Here is a 27,928-nt window from a genome sequence, read left to right as displayed (position 1 = left end):
AAGCCCAAATCTATGAAAGGGGTGGCAACTGACAGTCTCCTTTTGGACTCTAGGCTGGAGGTAGAGTCTCCGGGGTTCCCACCCTGTCTACCTTAGTCCTCAGACCTTAGAGGGAACAGAGGTGTCTCCATGGTGACTGGAATAAGCTGCTCAGGGGAGCAAAGCCAGGGACTCACTCAGGTTGAAGGCTAAGGGATTATGAATAACACAGTTGGAATCATTCTATGGGCATCGTTTCTCTGTGGCTGGCCTCCAGCCCCAAGCCTGACCCAGAGCAGTAGGAAAAGAAAGCTGCAGGTTTCCATGGCCCCAAATAAACACAGCCTGCTCGGGCCATCTGGTGGCCTGGATTCTGGGAGAGGATGAGACAAGTTGGCCTGGCGTGCAGAGAAGAGCAGCTGGTAAGCTCCTCTCACCTGCTGTTGACATGAACCTTCCAGAATGGGGGCCCTTCTGGGAGAAACAGGCCTGAGAGGCGCCACCTGTTCCCCTAAATAGGTAGGCACTGAATACTTAGGCCAGCCTTCCCCTTCCTCTCCTTGGTCCTCCAAAGCCTGGGATGGTGGTTCAGGAAGTGGACATTTGTAGTGGAAAGAGGAAGGAGGGGAAGAAAAGGTAAAGAATCAACAAACGGTTCTTCCCGCCTTTTCCTATCGCTGGTTCCTTCTCCCCCAGGAAAAAAAAAAAAAAAAAAAAAAAAAATCTGCTGTGGAGTCCACTCTGACTCATGGTGACCCATGTGTGTCAGGGTAGAACTGTGCTCACAGGGCTGTCAGTGGCTGATTTTCTGAAAGTTGATCACCAGGCCTTTCTTCCAAGGCACCTTGGGGTGGCCTCAAACCTCCAACCTTTATGGTTAGCAGCTGAGTGTATTCAGCATTTATACTACCCAGGGACTCCAAATCCTTCTCAGCTTTCAGGAGTCAGCTAAATCGTCAAAGCTTTCACAGGGCGCCCCCACCTCCCTCAACCAGTGTTTATCAACCTTTTAATTTCTTTATCACACCCCACCCCCACCCACGAAGAAGCCTATTTAGACATTTTTCCCCTAATCACTCCCCCATGAAATTTTACTACCACAGGTAGCCTGTATACCTGTATACATTAAAAAAGATTTTTCATCCCCCAAGAACCAATTTTTGCTCCTTTGGGGCAATGTCACCCCCGCCCCCGGCTGAGCATGCACGACCTAGCTGAGAGAGCACTGCCCTCCTGCCCCAATTTTTCCATCACATCTTTGTTTGTGGTGATCTCCCCACACCAGAATGTTAACTCCAGGGGAATAGGGACTCTGGCTGTTGTTTGCCGTGTATCCCCTGGGGGCCACATGAAGATATGGTGGACTGATCTGGTGAGGTAATTCTTACAGAGACACTTCAATGCCTTAGAAACTTCCGGGTTTACTATTTAGAATTGCTGGGTGCCAGTCTTGGCAACAAGAAGGGAGACAGGCTGAGAACTGAGACCTGGAGGGCCACGGAGTGAAGCACAGGCCGCTTCCACTCCCTGCAGATGTGTGACGCAGACACAGGACCCATAGGTGTGAGGCCATTGCTTGTTTTCAGAATACTGGTGCATTTTTTATTAAAGAAGAGAATAAAGCATTTGTAAATATATTTCTCTCACATATACTCCAAAGGTGACGCTGGTCGGCTGCTACAGAGCTGGGGTGTGATTAGGATGAGGCCCTTCCCCCCACCCTGGATGACAGAGACACACGGAGGACCGGGAGCTGCCCAGCCCCAAAAGACAAAAGTTCTGAGTTACGGGGATGTGACCGGAAGGAGCCAGCCACCAGCCCTCTTCACAGTGTGGCCTGGAGCAGGGTGGTGCCTCCAGGGCGTCAGGCATGCTTGTTAAGAAAACCCCTTTATCCGCTAGAAATAAATAAGGCATGAAGTTTCCCTCCTGGGCTCTGACACAGAGGCCAGACCACTGCCTTCCACCAGAATGTATAGTTCCTCCTATTTCTGGGGTCTCAGGTGGGCGGCAGGAGGAACAGGAGGCCCTGAAGAACTGCTGAGGGCAAGCTGGGGACCCCAGGCATTTTGTAGCTGAAGCTTGGCTTTGTGGAGACTTAAAAGATTAAACCCCTGACCCAGCTGAGTCCTCAAAAGTCCCCCAAAAAGGAGGTTAAGAGCAGGCATTTTTTGGGAGAGAAAACACATGTTCCCTGCCCTGTCCCGATGCAATACTATCCAGTGTGGGGCGAGAATCTTGCAGCCCCCAGTGTGGGGTGGGGGGCATGGACTGATGCTGGGACCACTGGCTGATGGCACATGCCCAGGTCATTCTGGGGGCAGTAGGACCTGCACTGGGGTCAGCCAGTGGGGGCCGTGGGAGTGAATGAAATGTCACGGTCCCTGAGTGGGGGCAGAGGTCAAGCTCGGCACGTCAGAGGTGGTATGCAGAGAGGGGGGGCTTCCTGCTGCCCCGGCCCTGGAAGGCTTAACCCAGAAGGCATTTCAGGGGCTGGAACCCGAGGGGGCTGGCTAGGAGGGAAAGAGGGTGCCAGTCTCCTGTATGGCTGCTAGGGTGCGCCCTTTTCCCCTCCTCTGATTGGCTACATCTCTGGAGGTCCAGGATCCCAGGGCAGAAGCCAGGCCTCACAGGAGCTGGCGTGGAAGTGCTCGGGGCCTGGCTGAGGCTTCCCACTCACAGAGCAGGGACCACCTCTGACCTGGTCAGGACCCTGGGGTAGGAGAGCTGGTGCTATGGAATGGCAGCGCATCTCAGCTGGGGAGAAGCAGTGAATAGTCCAGGAGCCCTAGAACCTGCGACAGCTGGCTCCGGGGTCCCCCTTCAAGTGTTTCCAGTGGTGGCAAAGGGTTAGGGAGACCTTGCATTGCAAAGGTCTCAAAAAACAGAACTCTGAAAAGAAGCCAACTGATCCAGAATGGCTTTGAGAAGCCTGGTTGCAAAGCTGAGGGCGAGGCACAGGGTCAGGAAGCCAGGAAACTGGGAGAGCTGGTGACCTGCCAGGGGAGTGGGAACGTTTGGCTTTTAAATTCTGGGCTGCAGTAGGTGGTCAGGGTTCCTGGAAGCAGGCTGTGTTTTGGCTGCCTCCCCTAACAGCCGAACACATGCAGATACCCCACATACTACCGCATCAGAGCGGCCTCATTCCTCCTGTATCTCTGGAGTGGCCACCTGCTCTTTTGTATTGGTACTCAAGGGCTTGCTCTCTCACTGCAGGCTGCAAGGCCCCAGTGAGAGGGATCCCATGCCTGGGCCCAGGAAGGCTGAAGGCCCCAGGTGAGAAGGACCCCACACTTGGACCTGGTGAGGCTGCTTGCACCAGGCAAGGGACCCCACACCCGGGCCTGGGGAGGCTGCAGGTGCCAGGTGAGAGGGACTCCTACGCCTGGGTCTGGGGAGGCTGTAGGCAGGCAAGCCTCACTTGCTACTGTGCGTCTTGACTTTGGTGGCGTTGATGTCGGCCTTGGTCTTCTGGATCCTGGAGAAGATCTCCTTGAAAAGTGCCTTGTACTCGGGCTGGCTCTGCTCCAGCCGCTTGTCCACGGCCTCTACGTGCTGGCTCAGGCTCTTGTCCCCCACCTTGGCCTCCACTGAGCCTTCTTCAACCCCCCGCAGGTCCCGCCAGGAGCTGTCCCGGGAGATGGGCCTTGAGGTCTGCACGCCGGCATGCCGCACGCCAGCCCCATGCTGCCGGCACTTGCTCAGCAGCTCCTCGTACTTCTCAAGTAGTGCGTGGTACTGCTCGTCCACCTCCCGCAGGATGGACATGCCCCGCTTGCGCACACTATTGGCATGCAGCGTCAGGTTGCCCGCGTGCCGGCTGGCTGGGTCTTTGGCCACGATAGCATTGAGTGCTGTGTCGCTGCAGCTCTTGCGCACAGTGTGGCCTGGGGAAGTGGCCGGCGAGGAGATGCCATCCTGGGCACCCAAGTCCCCATCGCTTCCTGGCTGGGGGTCATCAGCCTCAGGGGCATGGGTGAGCGGCTCGAGTAGGGCCTCGGCCAGGTGATCCTCCCGGCCCAGCAGGTAGGTCTTCACCTGCTTCATCTGCTGCAGCTCCAGGAGCTCGGCCTCCAGCTCCTGCACACGCAGCCGGCAGCCCTCCAGCTCCCCCAGCCGCCGCTCCAGCTCCGAGTACTCCTGCAGCACAGCTGTGTACTCGCGCTCCGCACGCTCCTTGCGCTGCCGCTCCTGGCTCACCTGCGAGCGCAGCGCCCCCACCAGGGTCTGCAGCCGCTCGTTCTCCTGCTCCAGGGGCCGTGGGCCCAGCTCCAGCGAGGAACTGTGCAGGCGGAAGGCATCTTCACATCTGAGGGGATAGGGTAGTGGTCACGGCCAAGGCCCTGGAGCCCAGCCTGGACACCACATCTGTCTTGTCCGCTGTGTGGGATGCTCTCATGTGCCTGTCTAGACCTACTCTCCCCCTTCTCTGCCCCAGGAGGCTGACCTCTATGCCTGCCTCAACCCTCACTCTCTTGTGAACTTAGCCAATGGCAGGCTCCAGCAGGAGGTCAGAGGGTGGTAGGAGAATGAGGCTGCAGGGTATGTGGCCCCAGGCTCTCTCCTGGGAAGCCCTGTCAAGCAACCCTCTCACACCTTCCAGGTTCCAGCAACCCCCTTGCCCTCCCCCTCTTAGGCCTGGGATGGTTGCAGCTCCTTGCTGCTACTAACCCTGGGCCATGAAGTGTTTCCTTCCACGCTGCCCACACCTCTTTATTAATCCCTCCTCAGTTACTCTGTTTGAGGAACTGTTTCCTCCCAGGACCTTTACTGAAACACCCACTAAATACGCACAGTATAAATTCTACATTAAGGAGTCGTATGGTCTTAGATTTGATAGGAACTGAAAGGGGTGGTGGTTAACCCCTCCTGGGTTGGAATCCTACTAAATGTGTGACCTGGGAGAAGACACATGCCCTCTGGGCTTCACTTTTCTCATCTGAGCAGTGGGGATCATAAAACACACCTCCCAGTACAGCCAGGAGAATCATGGCACCCAGGCTGTGGTGGGCACAGGGTCAGTGCCCCGTCAACGCCAGCTGCTATTACTCTCATTAACAACAGGACCAGGGTCTCTGATGGCCTGTAAGATGTTCCAAGGCTTATTCTCATTGCTGCCGGGAGCCCACCCTCCCTGTCCTTCCCTGGCTGGCAGTCAGAGCCTGGCTGCTGCACCCTGAGGGGCCCCTTGCTTACGGGGGTCTGGTGCACAGCTCCTTGAGGCAGGGGAAGGTGTGGATGGTGCGCCTGCGTTCCCGCTTCTCCCGGCGTACTCTCAGCTGCTCCAGGCCCCGCAGCCGCTCCACCTGGGCCTGCAGCTCCTCCACTTGGGCCTGCAGGCGCTCAATGGTCTCTGTTAGGCTGGGAGTGGGGCAGGGGAGACACATGGGGGCACTTTAAGGGAATGAGACCAGCCATCCTCCCTGTGTATCCGCGGCCCCTGCTCCCTGCAGATGGAGAGACGTGAGCTTGGGGACAGACAGGTGACCTTGAGGCATGCTCCTGGCCCTGAGCGCAGACAGGGGAACTCCCCATCTATCCAAGGACCCACTTCTCTCCCATACCTCCCAGGCAGAGCCGATCACTCCTCCTCTGTGCCACTGCAGTTCTTTGCACACTGAACACTCTGCACTGCAATCAAGTATTTATACACCTGCCTTCCATCCCAGACTGCAAACTCCCAGAGGGGCAGGATGCAGTTCATTCACCACTGTATCCCCATGCCTAAAACAGAGCCTGGTGCGGAGTTGGTGCTTTAAGAAGCCTTGTGGCTTGAATGTTAAACTGCATGGTATTAACAAGGGCAAACTCTCCACCATTGCAGGTTCCTAGCCTGGGCTCCTGGAGAAGGGGTATCCACCAGCCTGCATGCCTAGCCTGGGCATCTCCCTCACCCAGCCCTTGCCCGGCCCTCACCCATAGATCTTCTGCTGGGCAGCCTTACTCTCCAGCACCAGCTTCTGGTTGGTCAACTCCAGGTCGCGGGCCGTCAGATCCAGCTGCTCGTACACCTTGGCATGCTGGTCGTTCACGTGCCGCAGTGTGTCCAGCTGTTTGGTCAGGTACTGGGGGGACAGGGGGACTAAGTGGCCCTTTAGAGCAGGTGTGGAAAAATGTCTCTGCCTGAACCCTCCTGCCACTTCTAGAGAGAGGTTTGCTTGGGGTATTCATCTACAGGCGTGGTGGGCGGGACGGGGTAAAGAAGATGGTACGACAGGGCTGCCTGGGATAGTTGTGCAGGTTGTGAACTGCACAAGGCTGTCGGACTGAGGCTGTGTCTGCTAAGAGGGTGTATTTTTCGAAGTTGCCCCAAGGTACACACAGGCCCTGACTGGCGGGGGGTGGGGAGGGTGCCCTGTGCAAGGCCCCTGTGGCCCCTCACCTCAATTTCCTGCACCTGCTCCTCATTGGTGGTGTACATCTGCTGCAATGACTCCTCCAGCTCCTTGTTCCTCTCCAGCAGCGTCTTCCCCAGCTCTGCCGCCAGGTGCAAGTCTTGGGGGAGGGGTCAGAGGGTGGGAGAAACAGGAGCAGCACGAGAACAAAGTCAGACCCGTTGCCATCAAGTCGATTCCAATTCCAACTCGTAGCTACCTTTTAGGACACAGTAGAACTGCCCCATGGGGTTTCCAAGGCTTCAATCTTTCCAGAAGCAGACTGCCACATCTTTCTCCCATGGAGTGTTCGAACCACAGACCTTTCGGTTAGCAGCTGAGCACTTAAACACTGCACCACCAGGGCTCCCTACAAAGCCAATGGACCCCTTTAATGTTCTAAACATCCATTCTAGACTTGGTCCCAGGGACCTCAAGACAACCAAAACACAGGCGCTGCCTTCAGGGAACCCCCAGGCTTAGGAGGAGATGTAAGCCAGGAATAAGGCCTTTGGACCAGCTGTCACCTTCACTGAAATGTTCTTTCCCCAGACACCCCCACAGCTCGCTCCCTCTCCTCCTCCAAGTCCACAGTTAAATGGCACCTTCTTAGGGAGGCCTTCCCCAGTCACCTGGTTTACAATTATCCCACCCCCACCCTGCACTCCTTCCATGCTCAGCTCTTCTCCTCACCAGTTACCATGTAACTTAGCAAACAATTACTAAACAATTTACTCATTTTTTGTATCCCTCAAGTAACTGTAAGCTCGGTTGTTGTTAGCTGTGTTATCATTAGCTGCCCAGACCTGTGCCATCCCCATGATCAGATGTGGATTGGACAATGTTCTGGTGTAATACATAGGGTTTTCATTAGCTGATTTGCAGAAGTGTGTTGCCAGGCCTTTCTTCCTAGTCCTTCTTAGCCTGGCAGCTCTACTGAAATCTGTTCAGCAACACAGCAAACACGTAAGCCTCCCTGACAGATGAGCAGTGGCTGCATGTGAAGTGCATTGGCCAGGAATTGGATTAGGGTGTTCTGGGTGGGAGGCAAGGTTTCTACCACTGAACCACCAATGCCTCAAGTTCAATTAGGACAAGGATTTTTGTGTTTTGTTCATTGATATCTCCAGTGCCTAGAACAGTGCCTGGCACACAGCAGGTTCATAATCTCTTTTGAAAGAATGGGTGAATGGAATAAAAGCATCCACAGACATGGTCATAGTGCCCTGGGACAGTGGATATCAAAGAGCCTAGGTCTTCCTGTGGGCAGCGGGAGGCTGAGGAAGGTGGGTGGCCTAGAACTGGGCTTGGAAAGGTGACTAGGGGTTTGCTGAGGGGGAGTAGGGCTTGTTGAATGTTAGAATCAAATGAGGTTTCAGGGCTCTTAGGCCCAACTTCCTCATTGTATTTATGATGCTGTGACAGAGCAGGAGAGGGAAGAAAGACTTGCCCAAGGTCACCAGCTGGTTTATGGCTGCGCTGGGAGACGAGTCTTGGTCAGGTGCCATTTGGCCCTCCTAGTGCCACATGCTCCTCTCCCAAACCTTTTCTTTTCCTGGTCTAACTTCTGTGGGGCTTTCCGCATCCCTGGGCAGCAAAGCCAGCGTCTTCCTCTGGCAGCCCTGTTACGGTGCCCTGTAGGACCAAAACCCCACCTCACCCCCTGCCAAAGGGAAATGAGCACTGAACACCCATCAGAGAGGCTGGGAGGGAATCTGGGGGATGTGTAGTGGAGAGAGGGAGGGGGTTAAAAGAGGCAGATGCTGGAATCCTTAAAAAATTCCCTGTAAGTGGCGTCTGGAGTCTTAAACGCTAGCAAGTGGCCATCTAAGATGCATCCATTGGTCTCAACCCACCTGGAGCAAAGAAGAATGAAGAACACCAAAGACACAAGGTAATTATGAGCCCAAGAGACAGAAAGGGCCACATAAACCAGAGACTACATCAGCCTGAGACCCAAAGAACTAGATGGTGCCCAGCTACAGCCGACAACTGCCCTGACAGGGAACACAACAGAGAATCCCTGAGGGACCAGGAGAGCAGTGGATGCAGACCTCAAATTCTTGTAAAAAGACCAGATTTAACGGTCTGACGGAGACTAGAAGGACCCCAGAGGTCATGGTCTCCAGACCTTCTGTTAGCCCAAAACTGGAACCATTCCCAAAGCCAACTCTTCAGACAGGAATGGGCCTGGACTATAGGACAGAAAATGATACTGGTGGGGAGTGCACTTCTTGGCTCAAGTAGGCACATAAGACTATGTGGGCAGCTCCTGTCTGGAGGGGAGATGAGACGGCAGAGGGGGACAGAAGCTGGCCAAATGGACACAAAAATAGTGGAGAGAATGAGTGTGCTGTCATTAGGGGGAGAGCAACTAGGAGTATATAGCGAGGTGTATATAAATTTTTGTATGAAAGACTGACTTGATTTGTAAACTTTCACTTAAGGCACAATTAAAAAAAAATTCTCTCTAGCGAGTGTAGTGCAAAGGTACGTAGACACGTGGGGTGGTCAAGACCAAACCGCTGAACATGTATTAAATATATTTATTATTCCCTTTGTTTCTAAAATGACTTAGGCAGGCAGGAGTGACGAAAATGTTCCAAAGTCAATTGTGGTGCTGGTTGTAGAGTTCTATGAATACACTAAAAACTACTGAATCGTACCCTTTCAATGTGTGAGTTGTATGGAATGTGAATTACAACTCAATAAAGCTGTTAAAAAAAAAAAAAAAAGATTAAGGCAGCTTAGTCCATAGACTAAGACTGGTGGTAGAAGCAAGGCCCTCGATGAGATGCTTAGAGCAAGCTCAGGGATGAGTTTCACAGGCTGTTTTCTTTTTAAAACAGTTTTTAATGTTTTTGTTAAACAAGGCATGCTTGACGGAAAAAATCAAATGGTACAGGAAGATTCAAAAATGACGGTAAAAAAATTACTTGAAAATAGGCTTCATAAAGAATCTTAGGTCTATAACTGAGAATTCCATAAACAAATAGATTCAACCTGAAACAGCTGTGAAAGAATAATGGCATTTGTAAGTAATTAAAGTTACACTGTGTGTGTGTGGTCGGAGGGGAGGAGGAATGGGACAGAAGAAAAAAACGAAAATATACCACCTAGAGAAAGGTGCTGTTGGCATTGTAGTGGTGGCCATCCTTCCAAACAGCTCTCTGGGCTTCAAACAGCTGTAGATAAAGTTTTGTTCTGTTGTACATAGCAACCCTATGTACAACAGAACAAAATACTCTCTGGTCCTGCGCCATCCTCACAATCGTTGCTACGTTTGAACCCATTGTTGTAGCCACTGTGTCAGTCCACCTCGTTGAGGGTCTTCCTCTTTTTCACTGACCCTCTACCTTACAAAACACGATGTCCTTCTCCAAGGACTGGTCCCTCCTGATAAGATGTCCAAAGTCCATGACACAAAGCTCTCACCGTCCTTGCTTCCAAGGAGCATTCTGGATGTTCTTCTTCCAAGACAGATTTGTTCGTTCTTCTGGCGGTCCATGGTATATTCAACATTCTTTGCCAACACCATAAGTCAGAGGCGTTAATTCTTCTTCAGTCTTCCTTATTCATTGTCCAGCTTTCACATGCATATGAGGTGATTGAAAATATCTTTTCAATGAGGTGCTTGGGTCAGGCACACCTTAGTCCTCAAAGTGACATCTTTGCTTTCAGCACTTTAAAGAGGTCCTTTGCAGCAGATTTGCCCAATACGATATGTCGTTTGATGCTGCTCCCACAGGTGTTGACCATGGATCCAAGTAAAATGAACAGAATTATGTTTTTCTGTGCCTGCTTTTATCATCCAATAACATGGCATGGGTAGTTTTCTGTGTCAATATATGTCTATTTGACCATCTTTATAGGATGTAGAATATTCTGTTGCATAAAACAAATGAAAAAAATCAAACTTGTTGTCCTTGAGTCATTTCCAACTCATGGTGATCCCATGTGCTACAGAGTAGAACTGCTCCATAGGGTTTTCTTGGCTGTAATCTTTACAGATGCAGATTGCCAGGCCTTTCTTCTGCAGTGCTGCTAGGAGGGTTTGAACAGCCAACCATTTGCAGCTGAGAGCAAACTGTGCCACCCAGGGACCATTATACAGGTCCCTAAGTAGCTGTCCCTAAATAGTCCTTATTGTTTAACTTTCAGGGTGCTTTCACTCTTTATTAAAAACAAGTCTGCAATTAACTTTGTTGTACAAAAATCTTTGTGCAAGGATAGCAAGAATGGTTATATAACTTGAAGAATGTAATCACTGTTACTGAATTGTACGTGCAGAAATTGAGAGGATGTATGTTTTGTTCTGTATATTTTCACAATAACAGTAAAAAAGAAAAAAAAATCTCTGTGCCAATCGCTGCCTATTTCCTTAGAATACTTTCTAGAAACAGAATTACCAGAACAAAAGGTAGGCCTCTTTGATTCATTTTCCCAAACTGCTGTTCAGGAAAGCTTTGGTTTTTTTTTTTTACATCATGAGGTTATTTCTTACGATAGCTCTCAATCTAGGCTAGTGCTGTAAACCCAGATCGAGATATAGAAAGGCAACTCTACTGGGCCCCATAGGATGCGGTCCGGGGATTCAGCTCTTCACTGCTTCCCCGTTTTATACACAGTGATAGTCTTAGGGTCCCTGGAGGATGAATGGTCTCTGTACACCCTTCCAGCAAATTTCATAAATACGTTTGCTTCAGCTGCGCCCTTCGCTAGGCACCAAGTAGGCCTGGGGTAGCAATTTCCCTCTCAGATGACCCCGGAGAGCAGTGACTCTTGGTGGGCGGATGAGGGCAGAGCCCCAGGCTTCCTTTCCCCCAAGCTGGGTGAGGACTGACCTCGCCTTACGAAAGCCAGAGTGGCTGGGACAGCCACTGGCCTGGCCAAGAGGCCGAGGAGGTGAATGCAGGGCCGAGCTGCCCCTCAAGACCAAACCTAATCTGCTTCCAGGTGAGGCTTTGAGCTGGCAGAAGTGGAGCCTCTGGGACTGAGGTCCCAGCCCTGAGGGGGACCCCATGCCCAGACTTCACCTGGAGAAGATGTTCCCAGGCTGAGAAAGAGTGCAAAGCTGCTATCCTAGAGAAAAGCTGCAATGCCTTAGCCTGGAAAACCCTACGCAGCTTTCCTAAACACCTACCACAGCCATTGAAAAAATAAGTCACAGACAAAAACCTTTAGCCTTCAGCAACGGAACTTTCTGGTGATGTTTCCAACATAAACCCAGAAAATGGATGAAGACACTTGCTTTCTGAATCTATTAACAATCAACTGGACAAAAGTCTGGAGGTACCCACCCAAGTATGAACTTCGGTTTTGAAATCGTTGATATGGGGTTGGCAATAATTTGGGAGCCCAGCAAGACAACCTCCAGCTCACGATGCTAGAGTCACCCCAGCTTTCTCTCCTCTGTAATGGAATGGCAAGCATTTGGCACATCTCCAAACCAACCAAACCGAACCCGTTGTCATCAAGTCAATTCCAACTCATGGTGACCTCGTGTGTTACAGAGTAGAAATGAGCTCCATAGGGTTTTCTTGGTGCTCATCTTTTTTTTTTTTTTTATTTTTGTTGTTGTTGAGAATATACATAGCAAAACATACACCAATTCAACAATTTCTACATGTACGATTCAGTGGCAATGATTACATTCTTAAAGTTGTGCAACCATTCTCACCCTCCTTTTCCAAATTGTTTCTCCCCCACTAACATAAATTCACTGCCTCCTAAGGTTCCTATCTAATCTTTCAAGTTGCTTTGTCAATTTGATCACACATAGATAGTTCTTAAGAGAGCCCAATGCTCAAGGCAGATCTTGGCTGTAATCTTTACAGAAGTAGATTGCCAGGCCTTTCTTCCACGGTGCCATTGGGTGGGTTCGAACTGCCAATCTTTCAGTTAGTAGCCCAGCACAAACCGTGCCACCCAGGGACCTCACGTCTCCAAACTATATGAAATAATTGGTTGTTGCCAAGTAATAAGTGAAAAAGAACAGAGGGTCACAACTCAGAAATGTTTCCCCACAGGAAACAATTGGGTGGTCTGTGAAGAGGCCATTGCTACTGATGCTGCCACCTGCACTAGCATCAGGGACCAGGCTCCATGCGGGTGTCCTACATTGAGCCCCTGCAGCTTAACCCAGAGTTCAAGATCACAGAGTTAGAGGTAGAGTAAGGCAAGGCCAAGACAAACTGCAATGTTATGCTTTTCCTTCCTGGTGAGTGTCTGGGCTGTGTGTGCTCCCAATGCTGGTGGGCTAGGGCACCTGAAAGCAGTCATGTGGGAGGGTGCCCTGCAAAGTGGTGCATGTGACCAGGCTACCTCCTGATTTAGGGAGGGGAAGAACGAGCTGGTTGGGGCAGGGGAGAGTCTCAAAGAAACTGAATTACAGTGCAGGGTAAGCTGGTCAAAGCTGCCAAGAGGGGTCACAAAGACTCTAGAAGCTGCAGAGCAGGAGAACTGAGTGGAGCCAGGTGCCAGGAAAGGACACCAGCCAGCTGAGGCCAGGAGATGGTTTCACGCTCCGGGGAGGTACGGGACCTCAGGGGGAGGGAGGCCTGGAAGCCGAAGAATGGAGCAGCTGGTTAAGCAGGAAGTAAGAGCCAGAGTAGTAAACAGCCTGTCATGGCCAGGTTCATGGGTCACACTGGACCGAGCCGGGACCGTACTGAGTCTGGGCTGGCAGCTCTCCTGCTGGACCCTGCAAGGGGATTGGCCTGGGAACCACGGGGAAGTCTTTGTAAAAAAAAAAAAAAAAACCCAAAATCTCACTGCCCTTCATTGGCTGAGGTCGGGTAGGGCACCAGAGAGGCAGAGGAGGCACAGGAAAGGGGCAGCAAGGAGACAAAATTAAAGAGGGCAGGGACAAGACAGAGGGGCTGTGGGGTCCTCTTCACAACCTCCAGGGCATGAATGTCAAGTCCACAGAATCAGGGTCAGGCCACCTTTGGGGTAACCAGGTGGAGGTGGGGCCATGTCAGAGCTCTCTCCCAGGGCTAAGGACTCAAGGTCAGAGTAGGCAGGGGAGACTGGGCACCAGGTCATCAAATCTATGACTCAGCAGCCATCCCTGTCCTGGAAAGAGGTACCCACAGGGCCTGCCGAGCCTGCCCCCTCCCCCATGGTGGGGTAAGGAGGTGGGCAGAGAGTGCCAGTACTTAATAATTAATGTTTTTTTTTTTTTTCTATTTAAGGTGCTTGTGGCAGTGGGCAGAGACAAGGCAGCAAAAATCTAGGCCCTCACTCGTCCCAACCGCCTCCCTCCACTGGGATAGACGAGGCATCAAAGTCAACAGCATCTGTGTGGCCAAGCTTGGGAAAAGTGAAGTCAGGGCCTGTCCTTCGAGCAGAAACAGCAGCCAGGGAGAGGGGACCAGGGAGCCAGCTGAGAAAACCACTTCCTGGGCCTCTCAGAGGTAACCAGGGAGCAGCTGGGCAGAAGAGAACTTGGGGTGTAGGAAAGAGGGAGGCAACAGGAATCTTACCCTCCCCCCATGCCACCTTCCAGCTCTTCACACCTGACCCCCAGGGGCTCCCACTGCTAGAAGGGGCTAGGTTTATGGGGGTGGGGCCTTAGTAGCTATGCCGGGGACCTCCTCGGACCCCCACCCAGGCCCTCTGGATGACTGCCACTTCCCAGCCCCTTGTGGTACTTCCACACTGTCCCATGCCTTGGTACAAATGTCACCTCCACCTAGAACCTTCTTCCCCTGCCTGGGGATCTCCTATTCCTCCTCCCGCTCAAAGGGGACTTGGCATAAACCTTTCTGAGTCCCAGGCTGTCGCTCTCTGCTCTCACTGTCCGCTGGGCCAATGGCCACAGAATACTCCCTGCTCCATCCCAGTTGTTCTTTTGTTCCCCTTTCCGTCTCCTCTCCTGGAATGTGGTGTCCACTGAGAGCAGGCATATGTCCCCTGCCTCAGCGCAGCACCTGGCCCATGGAGCGCAGCCAGTTGGTGTCTGGTCAAAAGCTCCAGTTTCTTCTGGGGCTGTCTTATTTCTGGGTGCCTCCTTCTCCCTGGGCTCTGGCTATGCCTGGGGCTGCAGCTGAGGACTGCTGCAGGCCAGGCCAGCAGGGCCAGGGAGCAGGGGCCTGGTGGGCCCACCTCCACCCAGGCCCAGAACATGGCCACCCAGCCTGGCTGCAATCGAGATACCTCTCCCTCTCTGGAGGCAGCACATCTCCCACCCATATTCCCTGGCTCCTTCCTCCCACATCTGGGCTGGGCAGGGTGCCAGAGCCCTGATTAGGGGTGCAGGAATTAAATGAGATGGCAACAGTATAGGCAACAGCTTCCCCTCCCCAGGAGGCCATCTTCCCAAGAACTCTGCCGCCAGGGTTTCCTTCTAGGCCCACCTCTTCCATGAAGCCCTCCTCACTGCACCCTGTACCCATAATGCTGGACCATCCACACTTACTTACAAACTTGCCTCCACTAGCCCACCGGCACCTAGAGGGCTATGACTATTCCCAGCTCCTAGGATGGTGCCTGGCACTTAACTGAGGCCCAATAGGTGTCAGGGAAATGAAGTTTTGAGGGTATTGCCCAGGATGTGGAAGGGGTGGTCACAGCCAGTGTTGGGTACCTGATTCCAGGAGGGGAAGTCGGGCACGGAGCATGTCAGGGTCCAGCCCAGCATCCCCAGCCCCACGATGGTCCTGGAGGCTGATGAACCCACAGTCCCGAGCACAAGGGCAAGGACTCATCTGCCGCTTCTGGTGCGTGGGGAAGTGAGTCAGGGCCAGGCAACAAAGACTCAGGATCTGGGGAGAGGCCACAGGGCAGGGGCAGGGCCAGCATGGCCAGTGGAAGGAGACCCAGGCAGGGCCTTGGGGAACAAACTGTGCCTGACTTGCATCCACACCCCCTGACTGTGGGAAAGTCACGCTCTGGGCCGTGATTCCTCACCCCCTCCAGCTCTGACAGTCCTGGAACCTGGCACTTTGGGGGAGGACAGGGTGGATCCACCCAACTCCAGCTGGCCTTGGTTCTGACCCTCTCCAGCCTCTCCTTCTTCCTGTGCTGACTGCCCCGCCCCCTACTCCAAGTGATGTCACTTGGGCCACCTCATCACCAGCTTCTAACTCCCTCCAACCACCCTCTCTACTATTATCAGATAGGGGAAGGAGGTGGAGGTGGCTCCCTATTCTCTTAGGCCAAACCCCTGACCTCTCCAAATCATGGGCAGGATGGAGTGGGGGCCCAGGAGGGGAAAGGCCAGGCGACCCCTCCCTACTGAAGGCAGATTTGAGACTCCTTCCCTCCTTACCGTCCTGCATGGTCCCGCACCCCCTCCCTGGGGCGGGGGGGATGAGGCAGTTGAGGAAACTTTTTGGGTGTCTTAGGGCTCAGGAATCCTGGCAGAGAAGCGTGCCGCTGGAATTGGGATGGGATAACACACACCATCCCCAAAGCAGGCGCGCGCACACACACACACAGACACACAGACACACAGACACACAGACACAGACACAGACACAGACACACAGACACAGACACACAGACACACAGACACAGACACACAGACACAGACACACACAGACACACACAGACACACACACAGACACAGACACACACAGACACAGACACACACAGACACAGACACACACACACAGACACACACAGACACAGACAGACACAGACACACACACACACAGACACACACACACACACACACACAGACACAGACACAGACACAGACACACAGACACACACACACACACACACACACACACCCCGGCAAACGTTCCGAAGTAGCCACCTCCCAGCCTCCTAAGACTCCCCAGCCGGTATCCAGGTCCCCTGGACACTGGGGGTACCCGGGCAGCTACTGCCTCTGAGATGGGGGGTTGGTGATGGATGCCCCTGCTGTCTGGGGAAATAGGACGATAAGACACGCCCCCTCCCCCACTTTAGCAGGTCTCTGTCTTCCCCGGTACCGCCCCTCTCTCCACGTCCCCATTTTCCGGACGCATCACCCCTTGGAGTCCAAAGCGCCCAGCCCAGCCCTTCCCGGGGTGCTGCCGCCCAACAATAGAGCAGCGGGCAGGGGTCGCGGACGCACCCCGCTTTCCCGCCCCCCAACGCTCACCCCGCTCCAGGTCCTGCTGGTCGTACCAGGGCTCCTCTTCCTCGGCGAAGTCCTCCATGCCGGCGGCTCTCCGCATGGCCTGACGGGCGGCGGCGAGCGCTGCGGCCACGGGCTCAGAGCCCGGGCGCGGGGCCCGGGACAATGCGGCGCCGGCGGCGGGCCGGGCCTCCCGCGGCGGGCGCTCCGGCTGCGGCGCCTCCGTGCGCACCGCGCCCCCTCGCCATCGGCCGGGCGCCCACGCAGGCCTGGCACCGCCGCAGTCCGGCCCGGCCGGGATCCTGCCGAGCCGGGGGCGCGGGGCGGCGGCACAAAGGGCGGGGGGCGGGGAAGGCGGACAGGACGCGGCAGAGAGGGCCGGGGTGCGCCGGCAGGCCTGGGTGCTAGCAATGCGCAGCTGCCCCGGCGGGCGCCCCCTGGCCGGCTCCCGCCCGCTTTGCCCCCAGCCCGCCCGGCGCCGCCCGGATCCTCTGCTGCATCTTGGCCGGGCACGCCCGCTGCTTCCCCGGCTGCTCGCTCGCGGGGCGGGATCTGCCTGCCGGCCAATCAGAAGGCATATGCAAAGATGGGCGGGGCCGAGGGCGGGGTCTCCCTGGGGCCCAGGTCTGGCTGTTGTGATCAGCCCCCTGGTCCTCCTTCCCTCCACGCTGGACTCTTGCAGTTGGACTGTCTGAAATTATATTTTGTTTACCCGCTGTCTCTCTAGATCTCCTGAAAGCAGGGCTCTTGTTTCTCTAGTTCACAATGGGCTTCTCTGCGCCTCGAACAACCTGACCCGTTGAGACCTTCCATGGAACTCTTAGAATGAATGTTAATTTGCAATTTACGCTTAGGAACTGAGTGTTCAAATGCCTGTGTCCAGAAACCGCAGGCCGGGAGTGGCCAGGTTTGAGGGTGTGTTATCTGCATTCTAGGTCTTTCCCTTTAAGCCCTATTTCCCTCTTCTTGGGATCCATATCCTCTAGCCAATTGTTGTTGTCCTTAAAACCTATGTTTACACCGTTTCACCTATCCTTGCATTTGTTCCTTAAAGGAGTTGGCAGACTCAAGCATTCGTGTAACTCATTTTTATTGAGACACCATGTGCCTAGTACTGTTGAGGTGCTCCGGGTATATCCAACTCTGAATATTCGATGCAATATATTCAGCAAAGCACTGGCATCCAGAATATAGAAAGAACACCTGCAAATCAATAAGGAAAAGTCAGAGGACCTAGAAAAATGGGTCAAGGACTTGCCTGGCTATTTCCAAATGACCCCATAAACCTATGACAAGGTGCTCAACTTCTTTAAGTCAGCAGGGAAATGCTGATTAAGACCACAATGAGGTACCACTACACTCCCACCAGAATGACGAAAATAAAAAAGAGAGAAAATACCTATTGTTGGCAAGAACGTTGTGCAGCTGGAACTGCCACACACTGCTGGTGGGAAACCACCTTGGAAAGCTGCTTGATAGTATCTATGAAAGCTGAAAATAGATTCTCGCAGGTTGGAATTCCCCGGAGACGGGATTGGCAGGCAGGAAGTTGTTGTGGGGCTGCTCTAGGCATCAACACTGGGAGGGGAAGGAAAGGAAGCAGGTTTGGGCAGAGGGAGAAGTTGGGTTGGCATGTAGCCTCAACAAAAGACTTCTCTGCCCCCCTGCCCAGAACTCTAAATCTGGGTGACCCTTCTAAGCTATCCCAAGTGGTGAGAGAGGGGGGCTTTATATCCCTCACCCCTGAGACACACATCACCCAGTCACTGGATAGATGCAGGCTGCCACTGGGGAGCACGTGTGACCTTGGGTGAGGGAGCTCTTTTCAGCTGAGAACAATTCTCCTTGGGTGTCAGCTGGCAGCGAGCCAGCAGCTGGGAGAATAGGTCCTTCAGTTCTAAGGGGAAACTATGGGATACGTTGTAGTATTCATTGTATCTATGCATATCCTATGACCCAGCAATTCTATTCCTATATATATGCAACAGAAATAGAGACATATGTTCACCAAAAGGCATGTTCATAGTAGCACCATTCATACTAGCCCATACTGGAAACAAGCCAAAACTCCATCAAAGGTAGATGAATGAAATATGGTATAGTCATGCAATGGAATATTGTTGTTGTTGTTAGGTGCCGTCAAGTCATCTCAGACTCATAGCGACCCTATGCACAACAGAACGAAACACTGCCCGGTCCTGAGCCATCCTTACAATCGTTGTTATGCTTGAGCTCATTGTTGCAGCCACTGTGTCAATCCACCTTGTTAAGGGTGTTCCTTTTTTCTGCTGACTCTGTACTTTGCCAAGCATGATGTCCTTCTCCAGGGACTGATCCCTCCTGACAACATGTCCAAAGTATGTAAGACGTAGTCTCGCCATCCTTGCTTCTAAGGAGCATTCTGGTAGTACTTCTTCCAAGACAGATTTATTCGTTCTTTTGGCAGTCCATGGTATATTCAATATTCCTTGCCAACACCACAATTCAAAGGCGTCAACTCTTCTTCGGTCTTCCTTATTCATTGTCCAGCTTTCACATGCATATAAGGCGATTGAAAATACCATAGCTTGGGTCAGGCGCACCTTAGTCTTCAGGGTGACATCTTTGCTCTTCAACACTTTGAAGAGGTCCTTTGCAGCAGATTTACCCAATGGAATGAGTCTTTTGATTTCTTGTCCTCTGCTTCCATGGCTGTTGATTGTGGATCCAAGTAAAATGAAATCCTTGACAACTTCAATCGTTTCTCTGTTTATCATGATGTTGCTCATTGGTCCAGTTGTGAGGATTTTTGTTTTCTTTATGTTGAGGTGCAGTCCATACTGAAGGCTGTGGTCTTTGATCTTCATCAGTAAGTGCTTCAAGTCCTCTTCACTTTCAGCAAGCAAGGTTGTGTCATCTGCATAACGCAGGTTGTTAATGAGTCTTCCTCCAATCCTGATGCCCCGTTTGTCTTCATATAGTCCAGCTTCTCGTATTACTTGTTCAGCACACAGATTGAATAGGTATGGTGAAAGAATACAACCCTGCCGCACACCTTTCCTGACTTTAAACCAATCAGTATCTCCTTGTTCTGTCCGAACAACTGCCTCTTGATCTATGTAAAAGTTCCTCATGAGCACAATTAAGAGTTCTGGAATTCCCATTCTTCACAACGTTATCCATAATTTGTTATGATCCACACAGTCGAATGCCTTTGCATAGTCAATAAAACACAGGTAAACGTCCTTCTGGTATTCTCTGCTTTCAGCCAGGATCCATCTGACATCAGCAACGATATCCCTGGTTCCATGTACTCTTCTGAAACCGGCCTGAATTTCTGGCAGTTCCCTGTCGATACACTGCTGCAGCCATTTTTGAATGATCTTCAGCAAAATTTTGCTTGTGTGTGATATTAATGATATTGTTCTATAATTTCCACATTCGGTTGGATCACCTTTCTTGGGAATAGGCATAAATATGGATGTCTTCCAGTCAGTTGGCCAGGAAGCTGTCTTCCATATTTCTTGGCATAGACAAGTGAGCACCTCCAGCGCTGCATCCATTTGTTGAAACATCTCAATTGATAGTCCATTAATTCCTGGAGGCTTGTTTTTCACCAATGCCTTCAGAGCAGCTTGAACTTCTTCCTCCAGTACCATCGGTTCCTGATCATATGCTACCTCTTGAAATGTTTGAACATCGACTAATTCTTTTTGGTATAATGACTCTGTGTATTCCTTCCCTCTTCTTTTGATGCTTCCTGTGTCATTTAATATTTTCCCCATAGAATCCTTCAGTATTGCAAATCGAGGCTTGAATTTTTCCTTGAGTTCTTTCAGCTTGAGAAATACCAAGCGTGTTCTTCCCTTTTGGTTTTCAATTTCCAGCTCTTTGCACATGTCATTATAATACTTTGCTTTGTCTTCTTGAGCCGCCCTTTGAAATTTTCTGTTCAGCTCTTTTACTTCATCAATTCTTCCTTTTGCTTTAGCTGCTCAAAGTTCGAGAGCAAGTTTCAGAGTCTCCTCCGACATTCATCTTGGTCTTTTCTTTCTTTCCTCTCTTTTCAGTGACCTCTTGCTTTCTTCATGGATGATCTCCTTGATGTTATTCTACAACTCGTCTGGTCTTCGGTCACCAGTGTTCAATGCGTCCAATCTATTCTTCAGATGGTCTCTAAATTCAGGTGGGATATACTCAAGGTTATATTTTGGCTTCCGTGGACTTGCTCTGATTTTCTTCAGTTTCAGCTTGAACTTGCATATGAGCAATTGATGGTCTGTTCCACAGTTGGCCCCTGGCCTTGTTCTGACTGATGATATTGAGCTTTTCCATCGTCTCTTTCCACAGATGTAGTCAATTTGATTTCTGTGTGCTCCATCTGGCGAGGTCCATGTGTGTAGTCGCCGTTTATGTTGGTGAAAGAAGGTATTTGCAGTGAAGAAGTCGTTGGTCTTGCAAAATTCTATCATTCGATCTCCGGCATTGTTTCTATCATCAAGGCCATATTTTCCAACTACTGATCCTTCTTCTTTGTTTCCAACTTTCACGTTAAAATCACCAGTAATTATCAATGCATCTCAATTGCATGTTCGATCAATTTCAGACTGCAGCAGCTGATAAAAATCTTCTATTTCTTCATCTTTGGCCCTGGTGGTTGGTGTGTAAATTTGAGTAATAGTTGTATTTACTGGTCTTCCTTGTAGGTGTATGGATATTATCCGATCACTGACAGCATTGTGCTTCAGGATAGATCCTGAAATGTTCTTTTTGACGATGAATGCAACACTATTCCTCTTCAAGTTGTCGTTCCCAGCATAGTAGACTATATGGTTGTTCGATTCAAAATGATCAATACCAGTCCATTTCAATTCACTAATGCCTAGGATATCGATGTTTATGTGTTCCATTTTATTTTTGATGATTTCTAATTTTCCTAGATTCATACTTCATACGATGGAATATTATATAACACAAACAGCATGCTGAGCAAAAGAAGCCAGACACAGAGTACATACTTGTTTTAGTTTTCTATGGCTGTTGTAACAAATCACCTCAATTTAATTGCTTGAAATAGCACAAGTTTATTATCTTACAGTTCTGTAGGTCGTTAAGTCCAAAATGGGTCTCACTGGGCTAAAATCAAGGTGTCAGCGGGGCTGTGTTCCATTCTGGAAGCTCTAGGGGAGAATCTGTTTCCCTTCTTTTCTGGCTTCTAGAGGCTGCCCACATTCCTTGGCTCACGGCCCCCTCCTTCCTTTCCAAAGGCAGCCACAGCGAGTTGAATCTTTCTTACATCGCATCACTCTGGCTCCTCTTCTGCCTCCCTCTTCCACTTTTAAGGAACCTTGTGATTACATTGGAAACCCTGGTGGTGTAGTGGTTGAACTATGGCTGCTAACCAAAAAGTTGGCAGTTCAAATCTACCAGGTGCTCCTTGGAAACCCTATGGGGTTGTTCTACCCTGTCCTGTAGGGTCACTGTGAATCGACTCGATGGCAATGGGTTTGGTTTTTTTGTGTGTGATTACATTGCCCCCTCCCCCCTCAGATAATCCAGGATAATCTCCCCATCTCATGGTCCTTAATTTACTCACATTTGCATAGCCCCTTTTGCCATGCAAAGTACAAAGTAACATATTTAGGGATGCTGGAGATTAGGATGAGGACATCTTTGCGGGGGGGGGGGTCATTATTCTTCCTACAACAATACCACATGAGTTCATTTATATAAAGTATAAAACTGGTAAAACTAATCTAGCCAGGATAATGGTTGACCTTGGGGGAGAAGGTCAACCATTATCCTGGAGGGGCTGGAGGGGTTTTATTTCCTGATCTGGGTGCTGGTTACACAGGTGTGTTCACTTCGTGGAAACCCATCCACCTGTACACTTTTCTGAATATATGTTATACTTCAGAAAAATATTTTACTTAAATAGAGAAAGAAAGCACCCTGTGGCTGAGACACAGGCAGTCTCTGCCCTTGCATAGCTTTTTATTCTAGCAGAGAGACAGATGAATGATTACAACCTGCAAACTATGCTATGAAGGAAATTAACAGGGTGCTGAGACAGGCTTTTGGGGGCAGGTTTAGATTCAGCGTTCAGGGGAGGCGTCCCTCGCAAGGTGACATTTAAGCTGAGAGCTAAAGGATGAGACAGCAGCAGCCATGCCAAGCTCTAGAAGGAGTGTTTCACGCAGAGAAGACAGCAAGGTCAATGGCCTTGAGACAGAAAAGAGCTTGACCTACATTAGGAACTGAAATAGTCCCAAGGTGGTACAAACAGTTTATGAGCTTGGCTGCTAACTGAAATGTTGGAGGTTCAAATTCACCCAGAGGCACCTTGGAAGAAAGGCCTGGTGATCTACTTCTGAAAAATCAACCACTGAAAGCCCTATGGAGTGCATTTCTACTCTGAAACACATGGGGTCACCATAAGTCAGTCAGGATCAATTCAAAGTTAACTGGTTTTTTGTTTCGTTTTGTTTTTTTCTGAAGTACAGGAGAGATGCAAATGCAGTTAGGGTTGGGGTAAGGAGTTTGGCTTTTTTTTTCCTTAAAAAAATTCCTAATTCTTTTAATTTTCATTTGTCAAATATCACTTTGGCAATTTTGGTGCATGGTTTGGAGGGGGCACAAGAGTGGACACAAGAAGACAAGTTTGGAGGCTTTTGCAATAGTCTAGAGGGGAGGCGAGCGTGGGATGGACAAGGCTAGTGGCAGTGGAGATGGAGGGAAATGAGCAGTGTTTTGGATGTAGAACTGATAAGAAGTGCAGAGTGATGCCTTAGACTCTGGCTCCAGTAATCAGTGGATGGTGATGTGCATTATTGATATGGGAGAGTCGAGGGACAAGTAAGTTGAGGGGCTGTGCCCAGAGAGACCTTGTCGGGACCTCAAGGCTGTCAAGTATTTCCTGCCAATATCCACTGCCCATCTGCTCATTTCCTCCTTCTGTAGCTGGGTGGGACTGCACCCATAGCAACCAGTTCTGCCCCAGGGAACTTAGGAGTCTTCAGAGCAGAGCAAAGACTGAAGGGCAAAGTGCTGAGGGCCAGGGCCTGGGAAGGTCTGCCTCAGTTTCCCCAGCCTGGGCAGTGAGGATGCTAGCAGGGACCCCCTCTTGCTGGAGCAATTCAAGGCAGCTTCCCAACCTAAGACTGACCTCCAACCCCTGGAGCTAAGGATGCTTTCAACAATTTAGATGACCCGCATTTTTGAAAAACATCCAGCCTTTGGCTCTGACCACACTGATCTCACCCTCAGCACGGCTCTACCTAAATACCCTCCTTTCCTGCAGTCACCCTACCCCACCTCAGCTGCAGGAGCATTGCCTGGCGGGGATGGGCCACATCACATGTCAGCCAGCGGGGACCTGGGGATGTGGTGGTGGCAATTCATTCTCTCCCTCAATCTCTCCAGAACCACACTTGTTAGTAAAGAAGGCTGGATTCTCAATGTCAGGTGAAGCCTTAGGCAGGGTGACCAGCTGGATGGCACTCCACTGGGTACCATGAGGCCAGTGGGGGGTGAGGTGGGGGGGCCTGAAACTGGGTAGCCAAACTCAGCCAGGGTGGTGGAGCCTCCCTGTCCTCTTCTGAGAGGGATAGAAGGACTGAGGCCGGGTGGCCCAAGGAGCTGTGAGCTGACTCAGGTATGCGGGGTACTTGCTGCGTGCCAGGCTGTATGGGGCCCTTTGCCTTCGCGATTTGGCTCATGGGAATCCGTAGGACCACTTCTTGCATCTTACATCATTCTGTCCACCTCTGCGCCTTCATGGCCGACTTAATATTTTCTAGACGATTCACTGAGGGCCAGCCTCCCTTAGCCACCGTGACCATCCCGGGGTCCGTTTCAGGCGTCCCTTGTAATTGAGTGAAGGCAGGGCAGAGAGCAGCGTCCGCTGGTGGGAAAATAAACTCGTTGACCTTGGTAACCCCAGAGCCTGGGTACCGCCTCTGCATTTCAGCCAGATCTGTTTCGTGGTGTTCCTTGCCAAGGGGGATGATCAGAGCACTGGGTGGGCTGGAGGACTCTAGTGCTCCCAAGCCTTCACTTCCCTGCCCTTGCCCCCAGCGCTCCCTGGAAACACGAGCCCAGACTCCTGGGTGTGGGCCCCGGGGGCCCTCGGAGCTGCGTTGGGCGCTGATGCGCACAGTCACCACTGTCCCTCTCCACGCCCCCAGTCTCGATCCCCCATCTCCGCACTCCCGCCCAGCCACCGGAAATGACGAGGAGCGTGCAGGCAGCGCTGACGTTAGAGGGTCCCCGCCGCCCTCGCCTCACGAGTCACGCGCGAGTGGGGGTGGGGAGCGCGCTCACCCCGCGCTTCTGGGCCCTCAGGGTATCGACGGACCCCAGACTCTGCTCATCTCGGGTTGAGATCAAAGGGTCAGGAGACACTAGGGAACTTTCCTCGGTGAGGCCCACCCCTTCAGGCCGCGCTTCCCTCCCTGTCCTCAGACCGAGGTCATCCACCGGCACACACTGCTCTGAATGATTTCGCCCCATCTGCTCCCCTCCCACAACCTGAGGTCAGCACCTAGCGAGGAAGGCACACACGTGTGAATGAGTGAGTTCATCTTGTGTCCGTACCCTGGCCCTAACACTACCTGAACGTGCCCCAGATACTTGTCTGCTCTGAAAAGGGGATTATTGCAGATTTTCACAGCTGTGGGATCAGGAAGTGCTTCCGGATGCTGACTTCAAGTCCCTGCAGTCCAGGGTGACCTTTAGGAGTCTCAGCCACGCTCCTTTAATACCTCCTCGTTGGACTGTAGGGAGGAGTCAATGAGTTAATACCTGTCAAGAGCCTAAAACAGTGCCTGGCCCACGGCGAGCACCATAAAGTATCTGCTACTGGGATCCTTATAATTAGTTTTTTTTACCTGTAGGTTCTGTCCCTGGCCCATCACTGTCCCCTCTTTTGGTAGGACTCCTGAGGCTAGGGCCTACCTATCTGGTTTGGGGAGAAGCCCAGGTGCGTTGGTTCCCGGGGCCAAAATGGGCTCTCTCTGAGTCCTACATACCTGCATAAAGGTATTTAGTCCCACCGTGTTGGGTTTATCTGCCTCTTGTCTGCTGCCAGCTAGTCTGTGAGCTCCTTGAGTGAAGACCTCTGGTTGGCACAAAACAGGTACCCAATGAAAGGACAAATGAACACTCTAAAACCAGTGGCAGAAGCATATTCCTTGGCCCTCCTTCATCCTTCTCTCCAGTGACACTCTAATTCCACATTTCGCAGCTCCCCTTATCTCTCTGCCCAAGGTCAGGCCCATCTGCCCCCACCTGAAAGGCTCCTAAAAGAATTCAAGAAAGAATTTGCAGACTAGTTAGCCAAAACATGTCACTTGTATTGACTGAGGGATCAGAAGGCAAGGGGATACCAACCAAGATGGCCCCACTTTCTGTGCACCACTCAAGCCAGAAACCCAGGAGTTATCTTTAGCCATGTATTCAATAAATGGTTTGACCAATAGAGCATGCTGGAAGTGACTGTATATTACTCCCCAGGCTTGGCACAAAAAGGCCATGCAGGTTCCTTCTCCTTCTCTTGGAACACCCTCTTTTTGTATGTCCCCTTTTGGGACACTCCCTCTCAGAGCTAAGCCTCCTTAGCTGGGAGAGGTCAAGTGTTGGTGCTTAGGTTTTTAGCCCCAGCTGAACCCAGCTTTTGAGCCCTCCCAGCCTACTTGCCAATAAATGAGTGAAGAAGCCACCAGACGATTCCCAGTTAACCTCCAGCATTTTAGTCTTCCCAGCTGAGACCCCAGACACTGTGGAGCAGAGACCAACCCTCTCAGCTGTGTCCTATCTGAATTACTGACCCATGGCATATGTAAGCATAACAAAATGCTATTGTTTTATACCAGGTTTGGGGAGGTGGGACTTGTTATGTGGCAGTAGCACCTAGAACACACATCATATTGACAACCAAATTCCAAGATTCTACCTCACCAACATCACCTGCATCCTTCCTCTCCATCCCACCTGCAACTGCATTGAACCAACCTCACCATCTCTTACGTCCCAGTTTGAATCCCTGTGTTTTGGTCACTTTTATCTTTCCTGCTGCATCCAGAACGACTGTCCTAAGACAAAAATCTGATGACATCGTTCTCCTGCTTCAAAGGCTCCTCATTGCTCATAGAATAAAGTTAGAGCTTCTTAGCAGGACCTATGAGGCCCTTTATGATCTGGTCCTGGTTCACCTCTCAAGCCTCATCTTTTGTCACTCTGTACATTTCACCTAGTACCAGGTATTTCTGTGCCCTGGGTGAGCCAGGCTCTTGACACTTCTGGGTCTTCGTTCTGCTTGCTCTCCCTACATGGAATGACTTTGTTTTGCCTGTCTGTGTGGTAAACACAGTGTGTGAGACACATTCCAGATCTCCTTCCACCTTCTCCACCTGCCCCACACTCGAGAGGCTGGGCTTTTATGCTGCATCAATGGACTCACTTGCTCTCTTGCTTTCCCTGGGTCCACCCAGTGAGAATGACATCATATATGAAGAAAGCAAGAGGTCATTAAAAAGACAGGAAAGAAGGAAAAGACCAAAATGGATGTCAGGAGAGACTCTGAAATTTACTCTTGAACATTGAGTAGCTAAAGCGAAAGGAAGAAATGATGAAGTAAAAAAGCTGAACAAAAGTTTTTGAAGGGTGACTCGAGAAGACAAAGTATTATAATGACATGTGCAAACACCTGGAGATAGAAACCAAGTGGGAAGAACATATTCAGCATTTCTCAAGCTAAAAGAACTGAAGAAAAAATTCAAGCCTTGAGTTGCAATATTGAAGGATTCTATGGGGAAAATATTAAATGACACCAACCAAAAAAAAAAAAAAAAAGTCCATTGCCATCAAGTCACAGGAAGCATCAAATGAAGATGGAAGGAACACACAGAGTCACTATGCCAAAAAGAATCAGTTGATATTCATTCATTTCAGGAGGTAGCATATGATCAGGAACCGATGGTACTGAAGGAAGAAGCCCAAGCTGCACTGGGGCATTGGTGAAAAACAAGGCTCCAGGAATTGATGGAATACCAGTCGAGGTATTTCAACAAATGGATGTAGTGCTGGAAGTGCCCACTCATCTATGCCAAGAAATTTGGAAGACAGCTACATGGCAACTGATTGGAAGAGATCCACATTTATGCCTATTCCCAAGAAAGGCAGGGTATTTATTCTGCACTTCCCTTCCTTCCAGGCCCTCTCCTACAGCTGGGCTCTCTTTCTCTGGGTTCTGGTAACCATTCCTCCCTTTGTCCCTTCGGACCTAAGGATGACCAATGGCGCCCCACTGCTTCTAGCCCCAAGGTGCTTCACCGCCACTTGTTGGTTTCCCTTCAGCTTGTAAATCACCCCTTCGATTACTCTGAGTATGTTGTCTGTTTCCTGTTGGGACCGTTACTGGTATACTCAGTTGTCCTCTAAGACTCAGCTCAGTTTCCTCTCCTCTATGGAGTCTTTTTTGACCTGTTCCCACCCAGGTCCTGGACAGGCTTCCATCCCAACCCCA

At 51.1% G+C, this 27,928-nt stretch overlaps 1 protein-coding gene across 3 annotated transcripts; it reads right to left on the bottom strand.

Annotated features, from left to right (window-relative positions):
- Nucleotides 1-1,560: 1,560 nt before the first annotated feature.
- CDR2L (cerebellar degeneration related protein 2 like) lies at nucleotides 1,561-16,924 on the bottom strand. 3 transcript variants are annotated; one of them, XM_049860644.1, is made up of 6 exons: nucleotides 16,450-16,496; nucleotides 9,789-10,238; nucleotides 6,362-6,474; nucleotides 5,896-6,044; nucleotides 5,176-5,340; nucleotides 1,561-4,288 (listed from the first exon to the last, which is right to left on the bottom strand). In XM_049860644.1, the coding sequence occupies exons 2-6, from the start codon at nucleotides 9,889-9,891 to the stop codon at nucleotides 3,397-3,399; spliced, it is 1,422 nt and encodes a 473-aa protein (XP_049716601.1). In that variant the 5' UTR covers nucleotides 9,892-10,238; nucleotides 16,450-16,496; the 3' UTR covers nucleotides 1,561-3,396. The 3 variants fall into 3 exon arrangements, with proteins under 3 accessions (XP_049716601.1, XP_049716602.1, XP_049716603.1); XM_049860645.1 differs by lacking the exon at nucleotides 9,789-10,238 and having other exon boundaries at nucleotides 16,450-16,924; XM_049860646.1 differs by lacking the exons at nucleotides 9,789-10,238; nucleotides 16,450-16,496 and adding an exon at nucleotides 9,470-9,782.
- Between the last annotated feature and the right edge of the window lie 11,004 nt (nucleotides 16,925-27,928).

The sequence above is a fragment of the Elephas maximus genome, chromosome 19, assembly GCF_024166365.1.
Source record: "Elephas maximus indicus isolate mEleMax1 chromosome 19, mEleMax1 primary haplotype, whole genome shotgun sequence".
In the NCBI taxonomy this organism is placed as follows: domain Eukaryota; kingdom Metazoa; phylum Chordata; class Mammalia; order Proboscidea; family Elephantidae; genus Elephas; species Elephas maximus.
The sequence above is the reverse complement of the archived record's forward strand: the minus strand, read 5'-3'. Positions and strand labels throughout refer to the sequence as shown.

Bases quoted from the DNA above. Each gene is read 5' to 3' on its own strand.
- CDR2L (XM_049860644.1), bottom strand. From the start codon at position 9,891: ATGGTGTTGGCAAAGAATGTTGAATATACCATGGACCGCCAGAAGAAC. The intron at 6,045-6,361 runs GTGAGGGGCCAC...CTGTCCCCCCAG, and splicing joins AGCAGGTGCAGGAAATTGAG to TACCTGACCAAACAGCTGGA. The intron at 5,341-5,895 runs GTGAGGGCCGGG...CCCCACTCCCAG, and splicing joins GCCCAGCAGAAGATCTATGG to CCTAACAGAGACCATTGAGC.